Here is a 15,594-nt window from a genome sequence, read left to right on the forward strand (position 1 = left end):
AGCCCTCACAGCCTAAATATTTAGAGGATAATGCTGAGTTCATGGAGTCAATCTAAGAATGTCTCAGATTCATCTGACTTCTAAGTTAAAACATTTTAAGACAAATTATAATGGAAAAGCCCTAGACCTGTTTTTTCACCCCGCACAAAAATTGAATAATTTTCAGAGTCAGGTTTGAAAACAAACTTTGTTAGTGTTCACTTCAGTGCATTTGATGCATATCGCCACTATGCATAAGGTAGTCTCATCTCTTCTGTAGCATTAAGGGCCTGTTTTACAAAGCTGCGCAGTAAAGGCCCCAAAGCCCATAGAGATTTAAAGGGCTTTGGGGCTGTTGCCGCGCGGCAGCCGCTAGCGCTGCTTTGTAAAACAGACTGTTAGTTGTTCATTTTATGCAGGGCTTACTTGGGACCTTCAGTGTACTGACCCAATTGTTGACAGCTCCCTTTAAGCAACTAGATTCCTTTCAGCTTAAATTCTTATATTTGGTGGTTGTCTCTGGTACTCAGGGTCAGTGAGCTCCAGGCTGAAGAAAAACTCCACAGAGTTTGAATATTACACCCTAATTGATCAAATAAATGAATATGATATTTTAGCATTGTGGGTCTTAATTGTTTGTATTTTATTTGCACTCATTTTTTCCCTCTAATCAGCAATGCTGAAAAATCTGAATGGTAGATTTCAGCGGTGGCTCAATAAATTGTAAAATCATAAAAATATTTTAACAATGGTACTAGTTTCATCCTCCTGCTTTATTTTAGGGATGATACATTCTCAGACACTTTAAGCCAGAAAGCAGACAGTGAAGCTAGCAGTGGACCAATAACAGAAGACAAATCCTCCTCCAAGGATATGAACTCTCCAACTGACCGACATCCAGACTTATTTTTAGCAAGGTAAGTTTGAGATAGCAAACTTCTTTCCCTGCTATTTTAATCTAATCTAATCTAATCTAAATCTTGGGTTTATATACCGCATCATCTCCGCAGATGGAGCTCGACACGGTTTACATGGTTAGGGAAGGAACGGAACTCCAGTGGAATTATATAAGTATGAGAGAAGAGAGGTTGGTGTGAGAGTGCCAGGAGCGGGACGGGGTTACGTTCTGGAGAAGAGCCAGGTCTTCAGATGCTTACGGAATGGTAGAAGGGGGCTCAAATTGCGGAGAGGGGAAGGGAGACTGTTCCAGAGCTGAGTGATTCTGAAAGGGAGGGAAGAGCCAAGTTTACCAACAAGGGAGATGCCTTTTAAGGAGGGGTAGGATAGTTTTAATTTTTGAGTGGATCTAGTGGAGGTTGGATTTGAGGAATTCCAGGATAGAGGGATAAAAGGAGGAAGGATACCGTGGAGGATCTTGAAGGTTAGGCAGGCACATTTAAAGTAGACCCTGGAAATAACGGGAAGCCAGTGGAGTTTGGATAGGAGCGGTGTGACATGGTCAAATTTACTTTTTGAGAAGATAAGTTTGGCCGCGGTGTTCTGGATTAGTTGGAGTCTGTGGAGGCTTTTCTTTGTTAAGCTTAGGTAAATGGAATTGCAATAATCCAATCTGGAGAGGATAATGGATTGTACGAGGACGGCAAAGTGTTTTTGGTGGAAGCAAGATCTCACTTTCCTCAGCATGTGAAGGCTATTTTGATATAAGCAGCTTATTTTTGTACCTTTTCAAACTGTGAGTTCCCTTACTAAGGTATTGTTCTCCTTGCTGTTTTCTTAGACACAGGAGGAGAGCAGAACCTCCACCATCTACCAGACGCTCGGGCAGGACCAGTGACAGCCACTGCCCAGTGCATCCTCCAAATTCTTTCAACAGTAGTTCGGTAGAGATGGGTTCTCCCAACATGACAAGTCACTGCAGTCCACGAAGCCTTCTTCAAAACCGCAACATCAATACAGATAGCCCAGAAAGAAGGCGCAGACCTGCCCATGGCAGTCTTACCAATATCAGCAGGCAGGATTCACTGAAGAAGATAGACAGCCCTCCTATTAGAAGGTCTACATCCTCAGGACAATATACAAGTTTCAATGACCATAAACCACTGGACCCAGAGAGTATTGCTCAGGTTTGTGGGGGTAATGGGAGAGGCTTCATTATCTTAATGGAAAATCTGCCAGCAATGTGTAATGTTTTTTATAACTAATCCACTCAGTAGGATGAAGAAAATAAATATTTCTAAAAAAGCATGTTACTCATTATTCTGATGTTGATAACATACATTGAGGCAGAATAATGAATTCATGTGGGGAAAAAATAAAAATGTCCAACTACAGCAAATCAGGCCAAACTGGCTATTTTACAAAGGAGCTATCATGGTGTCTCACAATGAAGCATGCCATCTTCAGTTGGACTTAAATGCAAATGATGGTCTGTCCTCTTTTGTATCCCACAGTTGATGGGATGGTTGCACCTGTATAGTCATTTGAAGAAAAGGCCACCTTAAAATAAGTAAGAAAATTATCTACTGAAATGTTATTGCTTTTTCAGTCATAAGAAGTAGAGAAATTTGTTTAGTGGGGGCAGCTACTATTTTAAAATGGGTTAAGCCCTCTTGGTTTTCTGTGTTAGTACATTAATCTTCTATAATTTTCATTGCATGTGCCCCCATGCATAAAATATAAGACATTTCTTTGGCAGTTATCATGTGGTGGATTTCAAAAGTCAGACTGACCTATTCCTTAAAAGTATCCGTCAGTAAAATTCCTTGACTTTGTCATCCTTGCTAGAGAAAAGTCTTTCAATAGTTACTTGCTGTCCTACTGATGGAAACATTTTAACTTTGCCTTTTCTACTTCATTTATCATAAAATGACAAGAGGCCATTTTAAAATATGGAAAATTTACTGTTGATGGTAGTAAATTAAATGAGAGCACAAATTGGTATTCTGTGCTATCTAGGACCTTGAATGAGTATTTGATTAGTACTTGACAAAAACATCTATTATAAAGTATTTTAAAATGGAATATAATAGCATAGCCAGACAGCAATTTTGGGTGGGCATAAAATACCCTCTCTGTTGTCGTCCTCCCCCCCCCAAACACAACGCTCAATTCACAATATAAATACCTGAGCTGGTAGGGAGCCCCAAACCCTACCAGCTCAAGACCTCCTCCAGTAATCCAAAAGCACCCAGAACGCCATGTCAGTAGAAGCTTTCCCAAAGTGGCACCTAGCACATGCTCTCTTGTACATGTGCAAAAACTGAGCATGCACAAAATGTCAACAGCATCAGTTGCTGGCAGCTCGTTTTTATGCATGTGTATAAAGTGAGAATGCACTAGGTGCTGGCTCAGGAACATCTTCACTGCCTTCAGAGGACTGGAGAAGCTAGTGGGGCTTGGAGATTCTTGCCAACTATAGTAAGAGTGTTTTGCTACTGAGTGGGCCTTTGCCCACCCATGGATATCTCAGGTGGGACAGTACTATAAAGCAATAAAATCTAGAAGGAACAGAATATCAACATAGCTTAAATTTTAGATGCAGGGCAGGCAGGATGTGTAAGAAGCACTGGAAGAGAGGAGTGATGATTGGACTACTAAGAGACCCATGTAGGCTTTATAAGTATAGTGGAATTTGAGGCAATGTTTGAAATTGGAGGGGGGGGGAGAGAACTTCCAACAAGGAAATTGTATGCCAGAGATAAGATGCCCAATTTTGTGTATGTCATTTAAATCAGTAAAGGGATGTTGATGTTTACAATTTGCAGCTTATTTCACAAAAGATTCACTAAGTTTTTTGGGGAAAAAAAGTCCATGGCTGCAGTAACAAATGCGTTCCTTTCTACGTATAAATCCAGCACCTACATACAGTATATAATTTTGTTATTTATATGTAAGTCCCTTATTTTGCAAAATCTGCACATACAAGAGGAATCAGTTAAGGAACCAAATTGGTGATTTATATACCTGAAAGGTAAAGCATAATTGCCCCGCAATCAATTCAGGAAACACGTCCAAACAAGCATGACTTATGCATGACTTAGAGGAACTGTAAAGTCCACCCAGAACACGGGTCAAGATTCTCAAAACTTTAACGTGATCGCTAAACTGTTTTCCGGTGGTTTAGCCTGCATGCATTTTAGTGACGGATTATCAAAGCGGATTATCTCTGTCTTTAGCGAGGTTTCTAGCAGTCTCTGACAATGGCATTCAAATGTGCTCTTTAACAATGAAATGAGCCCTCCGGTGGATTCTTAAAAATCGCCAAGGCATTTTCAAAGAGTGGTGTCAGCTTTTGGCAACAAAAAGCAGCGACTGGTCCGAGGGTGCCGTTACAGTGCCAGCACTTGTGTTTTGACTGTGGCTAATGAAAAAAAAATGTGTATCTATATATTTTATAAGTGGAGGGTAATAAAATCACACTTCTTTTGAGTTTATGAGAGAGACAGGCATGTTTCATGCTAGCTTGTTAAAAGCCAACATTTCTTCTTGAGCGCGTGTATGATACCCTTGTCTTGTGTGTTTCTGGCTGTGGGTCTTGATTAAATTTTACATTAAAAACAAATTACAAGATTTACCTGAATTATAGTAGTTATTTTGGAAAGAAAGGCATGTTTTATGCGCAGTTGATAAAAGTCAATGTTGCTTCTCCCCTCCTCTCCTTTCCATTTGTCCAATAGTGCAGCAGGAGAATGTTTGATTCTTTTTTTGTGTGGGGGTTTTTAACGGCGCTTTTCTGCGCATGTGCCCATCAGCGATGGGCACATGCAAATGTAGGAAATCTTCACCGCTTTCCACCGATCTTATTTGCATGCATGATTTTTTAAGACTGTCTCCGGATTTTAGATTCGGTATCAAAACAGCTGCGTTAGCAGACCATTGCTTTTTAACGCGAGTTTTTGAAAATCCTGGTCAAAGTCCCTTGAAATGTTTGCATGCTGTGGGTATACTTATATAAATAGTGGATTTTCTAAAATCGCTAGTTACATATGTAAGCCAAAATTTTACATGTGTTAATAGTGTCTAGCCCCACCTAAAATGGCCTCCCAAATGTGTTAAGAGAAAATCCATGGAATTGGCGAGTGCTGGGGAGGACTAATTTCATGTGGCACTTGGGACTAGCAGAGATTTAAAAAAAATCAGTATGAGATGAGTGGTAAAGGGCAGAGTTTGAATTAAAAAAATTTTAAAAAAAGATAGGGAGCCCATTGTGAGAATTAAGAATAGGGACTAGAACATGATTCTGATCAGTCTTCTGTATTTCCTGAAGAAGAGAAAGGTAGAAAAGGCAGAAGGGAGCTGAAAAGGAGACATCATGAACTTGTTTCAACAAAGGGTTATAACCTTCTCTACTCTAGAGCAGAGGTTCTCAGCCCAGTCTTCGGGACACACCTAGCCAGTCAGGTTTGCAGGAAACCCACAGTGAATATGCATGTGATAAATTTGCATGAACTACCTCCATTGTATACAAATTTGTCATGCATATTCATTGTGGGTATCTTAAAAACCTGACTGGCTAGATGTATCCTGAAGATTGGGTTGAGAAAACCTACCCTAGAGCAATAAAGAATATTTCAGTTATTTTCATCTACATTATTGAAAGGTCTGTTTGCTAGAGATTAAAAAAAAAAAAAAACCACCACATATCGCTCCATATATTCTTTACAGATTAATATTTAGAAATAAAACATAAATGAAAGGTGATACCTTTTTTATTGGACCAACAATGAATTTTTTTATTAACTTTCTAAGGTGACTCTTCTTCAGATTAGGAAAGGCTAATATCTGGAATTTACCATGGTAGATGTAACATTTTAGAATAATCTTGGTGTTATTTTGAGAATAAATACTTTGTCACCACTAATGGCTACATTAACTTCATAAAATACTAGTGATAAGTATAACTATCCCCCCTTTTACAAAGCAGCAGTAGCGGCTGCCGTGCAGCAAATGCTCCGACGCCCATTAAATCTCTATGGGCATCGGAGTGATTACCACAGCAGCAGCTGCTACTGTGGCTTTGTAAAAAGAGCCCTATATTAATGATCATAGTCCAAATTTCCTAAAAAATATATGCTGGCAACCAGTCAAAAAATATTTCTGTTCTGGCAAAGAATAATGATAATGAATAAAATATGTTTGAAGTTATCATGGTTCAGCTGAATTTTTAACCTTCACATTCATATACACGTGAAAAAATTAGGACACCCCATGAAATATTCAGTTCTTTCTTAAGAAATGTTCACATATTGATGTCAATTTTTTTTTTTTATTTATCTCTGGGAAAAAAGTGATGTAATTGCAGGTAAACAACAAAAATTTACTTGATTTACTCATGAAACAAAAGATATCCACAAAAATGTATATTCTAACTGAGGAATAAATTAGGACACCCTCACATATCCTCCCACTTAAAGTGGCTCAAATCACACACAAGTGTATCACATCAGGTACACAAGATTAGAACATCATTTCTCAGCATTTTGAAGGATGTTTGCCCTACTTAAACCTCAGATATTTAGTTTGGTGTGCTCATGACTACTGCAGTGAGAGTGAACACCATGGTGAGATCAAAAGAGCTGTCTGAGGCCTTCAGAAAGAAGATTGTAGCAGCTTATAAGTCTGGTAAGGGATTTAAAAAGATCTCGAAATAATTTCACATTAGCCATTCCACAGTCCGGAAAATAATGTATAAGTGGAGGACTTTTCTGACAACTGCCAACATGCCCAGGTCTGGCTGTCCAAGCAAGTTGACCCCAGAGCAGACTGCAAGATGCTAAAATAAGTCTCTCAAAACCCTAAAATGACCTAAAGCAAGCTCTTGCTACTGTTGATGTGAAAGTGCATGCCTCTACAATCAGAAAGAGACTGCACCAATTAGGCCAGACTGAAGTTTGCCAGAGAGAAAGTAGACAAACACCAGGACTTCTGGAATAGTGTTTTGACAGATGAGTCAGAAAAGAGGACATGTTTGGCGTACACCAAATACAGCATTCTAGGAAAAGAACCTCATACCAACTGTGAAGCATGGAGGTAGAAGTGTCTTGGTTTGGCGATGGTTTGCTGCAGCAGGACCTGGCCAGCTCACCATCATAGAATACACCATGAATTCTACCATGTATCAGAGGGTGCTTGTAAGAAAATTAAAGCTGAAGCAGAACTGGACCCTGCAACACAACAATCACCCAAAACATACCAGTAAATCTACAAAGAACTGGCTGAAAACTAAGAAATGGAGAGTCCTGGAGTGGCCAAGTCAAAGCCCTGATCTTAATCCCATTGAGATGCTGTGGGGTGATTTGAAACGGGCTGTACATGGCAAGAAACCCCTCAAACATCTCAGCTGAAAGAATTCTGCATTAAGGAGTGGGCCAAACTTCCCTCAAACCAATGTCAGAGACTGGTAGATGGCTACAAGAAGCATCTCACTACAGTTTTATTTCAACCAAAGGGGGTAACACTAGCTATTAGGGTGTAGGGTGTTCTAATTCATTCCTTAGTGAGAATACACATCTTTGTGGATATCTTTTGTATCATGAGTAAGTCAAGGAAAATTTTTGTTTACCTGTAATTACATCACTTTCTTTTCCAGAGATAAAAAAAAAAAAAAGATTTGACATCAATATGTGAACATTTCTTAAGAAAGAACTGAATATTTCATGGGGTGTCCTAATTTTTTCACATGACTGTGCAGAATAAACTTTGTAGCAGAATTTTTAAATAAGATCCTGTTTAGTGTTAGTCCTTCACTTTGTACTTTGTCAGTGAAAGCCATTAATAATGATAAGCTTACTAGGTAATGTCAACAGAGCTTGCGTGTAAAAAGTTGCATTCAGTTTTGGTTCAACTGCTTCGAATGTCAAACAGAAAAGATTTGTCTTTTCTAACACAGCATTGCCAGGCAGTGCACCGTGACCTGACCCGTAGATTTTCTGCTCTTTCCATTCTCATAAACAGGATATTGAAGAGACGATGAACACAGCCCTGAATGAGCTCCGTGAGCTGGAACGTCAGAGCTCAGCTAAACATGCCCCTGATGTGGTACTGGATACCTTGGAACAGATTAAGAATTCCCCCACTCCAGCAGCCTCCACAGAATCGCTGAGCTCCCTTCACAATGTGATGCTGAGGAGTACTGAGCCACAGATTCGACGCAGCACCAGCACTTCTAGTGACACCATGAGTACCTTCAAGCCTATGGTGGCACCCAGAATGGGAGTACAGCTGAAACCACCTGCTTTAAGGCCAAAACCTATCATTCTTCCTAAAACCAACCCTGGCATAGGACCTCCTCCTCCTCCTTCACAAGGTCCAATGGACAAATCTTGTACTATGTGAAAACTATGCAAGATACTTGGGGCAGAGAGAGGGGGGTCCCATAACATCAATAGTTTGTTTGTAACTGGAGTTGTTTGGCTTTCATTGTTTTGTCATGTAATGTCTGAAACTAGCTACATTTAACAAGGGCATTTTTTTGTTTAACTGGACTGTTTCATATGTTATGGGCAAAAAGAGAGAAACTAACAGGGTCTTATTTTCTAAAGAAAATCTTGTGTTATTGACTTATTGTCAATTGCACAAGCTTCTTTGCAAAGTGCACAATTTTAGGATGCCAGGCAGAGAAAAATAACCATTGTTTACAGGCACTGGAAAAAGAGCATTCCCAAATAAGAGCGAAGCTTCCTTCACTTATTTGTAAAATTAGCCCTAGGTATTTTTACAAAAAAAAAAAAAAGGACGAGAAAGCATCCAGTACTTGCATCTCCTACTTTGGTTCAAAAGCAGAAAGGAGCTTTTAACAACATGCCAAACATAAGCCCTGATCCATTTTAAAGATATGAATAAGAACAACAAATATAAAATAAAACATTATTTTTAACTAATAATTATTTTGCATATGTGCTAATATAGGCCCCCTTTTACTAAACTGCTGTAGAGGTTTCTACCGTGGCCTGGAGCATTAAATGCTCCGACACTCATAGGAAATCTTTGAGGACCGGAGCATTTGGCACCCCAGGCCACGGTAGAAACCTCTACAGCAGCTTAGTAAAAGGAGATGATACTGTTTAAATATTTTGACATCTGCATTATAATTTTTATGACTATATATTGCCAAAGTAGCGAATGAGTCTTAATAGCTGTATTGGGGAAAAACTGGATTCTTTGCAGGTTGTGTGCATGTTACTTGGACACACAAGAATTCTCCAGTAACGATGATGTATGATGAGTTTTCAAAACCATGTAGAGCACATCTGACTTAGGTGGTCTTGTAACTTTCTGTACAGCATCATTGGTTATCTCTTCTATTGGTTAAACAAAGGGTATTACAGCCTGCATGAACTCACACTGTTGCCAACATAGCTGTACAACTATACCTGATGTTTACATAGAATTATATATATATATATATATAAACTGTGTGTGTGTGTGTGTGTATATATATATATATATATATACATGTGTATATATATATATATACATGTGTATATATATATATATATATACATGTGTATATATATATATATATATATATATATACATACTGTATTACTGTGTGTGTATATATATATATATATACAGTGGTGCCTCACACAACGAACTTAATCCGTTCCAGGAGCAAGTTTGTTATGTGAAACGTTCGTTGTGTGAAACGCGTTTTCCCATAAGAATACATGTAAAACAAAATAATTCGTTCTGCAGCCCTGTTTTCCCATAAGAATACATGTAAAACAAAATAATTCGTTCTGCAGCCCTACATTTCCCTCCCTCCACCTCACCTTATATGCAGAGTTTGCCAGCTTTCTTTTTCACCCAGCCGCACGCTTTCAAAAAGCTGTGCACGCGCAGCTGCTGAAGTTGATCAATGTTCTCCTCTCCTGCAACTTCCGGTTTCCGGTTGCGTCAGAGGAGAAGATTGAACAACAGAGCATGCGCGCATGTGCTGCTCTTTGAAAGTGTGTGGCTGGCCGAAAAAGAAAGCCGGAAAACTCGGCATCTAAGGTAAGGTGGAGGGAGATGATGGAACACTGCATTCAGACAGGAGGGTGCTGCTGTTCCCGGCTCACATTAGGAAGCGGCGAGAGTAGTTCCGCCCCCCCCCGGGCCCCTCGGGCGACTTCGTTGTGTGAAACGAAGTTCGTTATAGGGAGCAAGACAAAAAGTTCGTTATGCGCAGCGTTCGCTGTGCGAGGCGTCCGTTATGCGAGGCACCACTGTATATATATGTATGTATAATTGTGAATCACTGACTATTTTAACATGCATTTTTGAGACGGGAAAAATTGGGTTTATGGAGTTCTTTTCACAACTTCCCATTTATATTTGTGCATAATTTTTGAATCATCATTGTGAATGGATACCATAGAACCAGGATGTACTTAATTTTTGACATCATAGCATAAAAAATGTGTTAGCATCACTACATATACAATTTGACATGGCTCATCTGAAATTGATGTGTTTACATCTTCTGATATTGGGAATGTTGGGGATCTTAGCTATAAAATTTCCAAAACAGACTTCTCATAGCATGACTTTTTTTGCTGCTTCTCATGGGTGGCAGGTAAACAGATCAAAATTGTCCTTGTGCAATTGTTTGTGTAAGGCAATATAATCTGATGCCCATAATTGTACTTCCAGATTGCTTAATAAGAACTGTTTTTTTCAACTGTTTCTTCTTAAAATAAAGCACACATACCATGAAAAAATAGTAAAAATACTAACTGACCATTGTAACTAAAATATTTTTTAAACAAAAAACATGGGTTCATAATATCATAAGCCCATTGCCCATTATGTAATAGCCAAAAATAAGAGAAACCCTGTGGAGGAAAGTTTCTACTACATTTCATGGGCTTCTCATTGGTTTTATGGGTAACTGTCATAGAGCTGATCCAAGTTAATCAGGTGACAGTAATATGGTTTGCTGTATCTATGATGAAATCATGATCTGTTCTCTCACAAAAGAGATTATTTTTGGCTCTTTTTTATTGCACTCTGTCCTAGCTGTATCTACAGATGCCAACCTCGGCCTGTCAGAGGAATTTGAGCTGATAAGTTAGTGTTTACAGATGATGATCTCACTTCGCCATCCTCTGGTATTTTCTAATTGTCCTAGTTCTTATTTAACTCCCCTCCAGTGTCCTGGTTCCAGCAGATGTTTTCTGTGGCTCATATAATACTTCCATCACTTTTCTTTTCCATAGTCCCATCGTTTATTCTAATGACAATGTCAATTTTTGTCCAGTTTTCTTTTTCTGACTTTCTCATCTCTGTTTTATCATCTTCTGATTGTGGTTCCAGTGTAGTAGCTTACTATTTAACTACTTATTGCTCTCCCATGACTCATTAAGCTTTAAGAACTATTTAAAAGAAAAAAAAAATAATGTTTAGTGTTCCCAATCCCAAAGCCAGAATTGTAGTACAAAGGACAAAAAAAAGTTACAATTTGTGCAGTAAATATCAGCAATTTGTAAGGAAAATAATATGATCATTTAAATATCTTTGGCCAAATTCGCATTAACTGAAAATCTTGTTTCTGTTTTTTAAATGTGCATATTAACTAGATGTGATGAAGTATAAATAAATGCACATTGGAGCAGATTAGTGATAACCATATGCAGTATCTAACTTTAAAAGTAATAGACATTTGTTTTTAAATATTAAGCATAGATTTCCACTTTAAGGAAGTACTGGCAAAGCCAGAGAAGGCTAAAAATTAGATGGATTCCTGAGATTAGTTGTAGTTGGTTTTCAAATGTTTAAATAAATAAACATAGCATTTTTTTTTTATTATTATTTTCATAGGCAGTCTGGAGACTCTCCAGAGCCATGCTAGTTTGCTGTCCTAAAGTCAGCCATTATAATTGCCTCAAGAGTTGATTTTCTTTTTTTTCTTCAGAAGGATTTCACTAACTATGAATAATGGCAAGTAGATAGAAAACAAGTTATTTTGGTTGCTGATTCAGAGTTGAAAATCTTGGTTCTCTACTCACTTCAAAAATGTACTGATACTCTAAGTATGCAAATATACCCAATGCATATTCATTGTGGATATCCTGAAAACCTGACTGCACAGATTTAGGCAACATTAATCTAGACTAGAGAGAGAGAGAAAAATTAAAATCAAGTCTGCCCATTTTTCTTATGTGCTGCTGTACTAGGGATTTTACTGCCCTGATTTTATCTGCTTTTCCACTGCTGTAGATCATCTGTACCTATTTGATGCCTTTTAGTTTTAATACTAGCTGTTCTCCTTCTTTATATTGGCAGGTTGTTTATGAAAGTACCACTTTTTTCTGTGTAAAATATGTTTCCTTTTATTTCTCCTGAATGTCATTCCAGCATTTTATCACAATCCCTTGTTCTGCCAATACTTTTCTTGGAAAAGTTCATGTTGCTTATACATTATTTATACTACTGAGTAATTTGACTGTGTCTTCTGTGCCTGATTCCAGGCTATATGTCAGATCTGAAGCTTATGCTGTAGATTCTACACCATCTTTCAAGCCATTTTTCTGTATTCTTGCAGAGATATCACATACACACAGCATACTGACTCTGCCAGTTCCAGCAGATTTCTCCTGAGGCCATTTGAATTGCATCAGCTCTCTTGAGGTGGCTCTATTTGTGCTTTGATTCTAATGTGTACTTATGGCAACAAGCTTCTATGCTAAACTCTGTTCTCAACAGGATAAAATTATCAAGGGAGACTAAGTCCACCAAAGGACAGATCTTATCTTTAAAAAAAAAAAAACTTGCTCAGTTTCAAATAAGCATTTTCCAGAAATGGCACAGAAAGTGCAGAGAGTATGGTACGTGCATAATATGCACTTTGAAAATGTGACTGCTTCAAACAAGTTACACAACAGAAGCACAGAAAAATATGCTTGGTTTTGAAAGTACAACAATGCTTTGAGAAGCAGACACTTTATTGGGCACTTTGGAAAATCTGGATTTCATGAATGTGTATGATTTACACACCGTTGGAAAAAAGGAGGCCACATGGCTTTGTTCTTCAACATTTCCCCATATTGGAAGAAAGCCTTATAAAAACTGAGCCCATGAATTACTTGAAGACCTGATGCTGCATCACCTGTATTAAATGAAGCCCAGATTTCAAATAGTTCCTATATTGTACAATATTTAACATAGTTTAATTTAAAAAAAGTGGGGGGGGGGGGGGGGGGGGAGAGATGCTCTACATAGCTGATTAACCAAATAGCAATGCCTATTAGTTTTCAACTCCTAGTGAGCCTGGAATCTATGAGGATGAAAGTATTTGTGGATTTCAGAGTAGCCTAGTAAGAAGCTGAAAGATTTAGATAAATAGGTCTTTAACTTAATGTTCCATGGACTGCACTGCCAGATATAGTTATCTTTGTATTATGTGATTGGAATCATGATAACCACTGTCAGAAGTTATTGTATCATCACTGGTTGTCTCAAATAAGCTGAAAATATATGGTTACTGTACTAATTATATTGTTAAACAGAAATGGATAACAAGCAAGCTATTATAAACTAGAAAAGTGCTTGATCTTAGTTCTTTTTATCTAATTTCAGTTTATTGGGGAAAATCCTCAAATTAGAGCTACAAAAATAGTTTGTGACTGCTAAAAGTGTAAGAAATACCAAAAATCACTGTTGCAAAAAGAATGTCATGGGGTCTGAATGCCTTATTTGATTTCTACTCATTACTGTTATTTTGTAACCCACTGGTTACATTGTTTCTATGTTCTTTAACATTATAAGGTCATCACTAACATACAAATAATGTATATTCAGTTGCCTCATAAAAATAGTCTCACTATATACTGACCTATATTTAATGTTATGTTGTAAATGGAGAGAACTAAAAACAAACAAACAAAACAGTATTAGATTTATAGAGAATCTGGGTCCACAAGGATGCCATTGGTCACTAGAAAATAATTTTGGAGTACATAGTGGCTTAATGGATCATATCCTTGTTAATGAAAATCACCTGTTATTGTTTAGTATTGTTACGTGGCGTTAATATAGTGATACAACCTGAGTATCATACTTGTCGTCTATATATAGACACATCTCCAAATATAATATTAGCTCATCTGAACAGGAAGTTCCTCCAGCTGCAAAGGTTATTTATATGAATATTATATATTTCATTTTTGCTCTGTACGGTAAGTTGGGATTTTCCCTGAAAATCTTTTTAAGGTACGCCAGTCTACCTTTTCAGACCTTACAAACTTGCTTAGTGGTCAATTGGCATATGTTGTGGTTGACATGTAAATTAGCTATACAGCTGTTTTGCACATGTTAACACTAGTGCCATAGTGTTATTTCTGTGAGCATTTCTCATGTGGTTTGTCTGATCTCCAGTACAGTAATGGCATGTTTTTGCTCAGATGGCAGATGGTGGTTGTTGCCATGCCCAAAATACTGTGCTTAGCAAAAGTTTTAGTTCAGGCACACATATTGAAATAAAAAAGTTGCATTCAATCTATATCACTTTCTGCAGAGAGGATGATAGAAGTTAATTTATTTTTACCAGGAGCTACGAGGCAAAAAAAAAAAAAGTAACCCCCTAGAGTTTTTTTGCCATTCTCTCAACAACCACATTTGACTTTCAGCAAGAAATGTAATGTACTTATTTAGTTATCATACTTACATATTACTATTAAACAATATTTAATTAACATAAGCTATGATGTTACTGATACTTTAGCATTACTGCCAGTGATTTTTGAGTGTTAATAATGAGCAAACTAAACACAGTAAAACGGCACTCAGACCATACAATTAATGACGCGTCAGCAGAATTTCAAAATCAATGTGAATACTCAGTATTCATCCCCAGCTTTAATTGAAAGAGAGAGGGGCTCAGTATGATGGAAAGGATTGAAGAGAGGAGGCAAGGGCGGAGGAAAGAGAGGTATGTGAGGTTGATTGGTACCACATTGTGGCTAGCTGTCCCCAGATCTGCAGGGCTTCCATGACTTCAGCAATTGCAAGCTTTGGGTGGAGCTTGTGATGCCTCCAACATCGCTCCCCAGACAAAAGTCCACAGTTAGCTGGTAATCCCTTCCCCTTTTTTTTTTCCTTCAACTAATAGTAGTTTTACAATGCAAACATTTTTTAACATGCAAAAATCACTGGGTGGTCATGCTAAAAAGTCTGTAACTTTGCCATATTTTAAGATAATCTCATTCCACTCAGCACATAAATGGAGATGATAAATAAAGCTGCAAAACTTCACATTGAAATTCCTAGTAGATGCTGAGAAAAAAGCAAAAAATAAAACTCTAGAGTGTTACTTTTTTTTTTTTTTTTGCCTCTCACACATACAGACAAGACGTGTGTGTGTATGTATGTATATATATATATAGAGAGAGAGAGAGAGATTGACAGCAGCTGTAAGCCCAGAGCAAAATACGAGCACACTCTAGAGAAGCTGGGCTGTTCAATGGGAAGATTGTTACTAGATTAAACAGTTTTAAATGCACAAAATCATCAGTGACTGCTGAATCTTTAATGCTAAGATCTATTATAGTCTGTGGTTTACTGGGAAAACTAATGTCCACAAGTGCTTTCACACCACTTACATAAATTATATTATAGTCTGATAACCACTTACCTCTTCACTGCACACTGGAGCCCACAGTCCTAGACTTTTAA

At 37.8% G+C, this 15,594-nt stretch overlaps 1 protein-coding gene across 3 annotated transcripts in view; it reads left to right on the forward strand.

The window, feature by feature from the left end:
- The window catches only part of SRGAP1 (SLIT-ROBO Rho GTPase activating protein 1), a 299,333-nt gene extending 290,649 nt beyond the window's left edge, over positions 1–8,684 (forward strand). For 2 of the 3 annotated variants that reach the window (XM_033959332.1, XM_033959333.1), the window contains exons 20-22: positions 762–896; positions 1,718–2,063; positions 7,894–8,684. In XM_033959332.1, the coding sequence (XP_033815223.1) occupies positions 762–896; positions 1,718–2,063; positions 7,894–8,274 (862 nt within the window). In that variant the 3' untranslated portion in view covers positions 8,275–8,684. Of the gene's footprint in view, positions 1–761; positions 897–1,717; positions 2,064–2,390; positions 2,447–7,893 lie in introns of all 3 variants that reach the window. The other variant, XM_033959334.1, reaches the window with a different exon arrangement.
- Positions 8,685–15,594: the final 6,910 nt, after the last annotated feature.

The sequence above is a fragment of the Geotrypetes seraphini genome, chromosome 9 (assembly GCF_902459505.1).
Source record: "Geotrypetes seraphini chromosome 9, aGeoSer1.1, whole genome shotgun sequence".
NCBI classification, from domain to species: domain Eukaryota; kingdom Metazoa; phylum Chordata; class Amphibia; order Gymnophiona; family Dermophiidae; genus Geotrypetes; species Geotrypetes seraphini.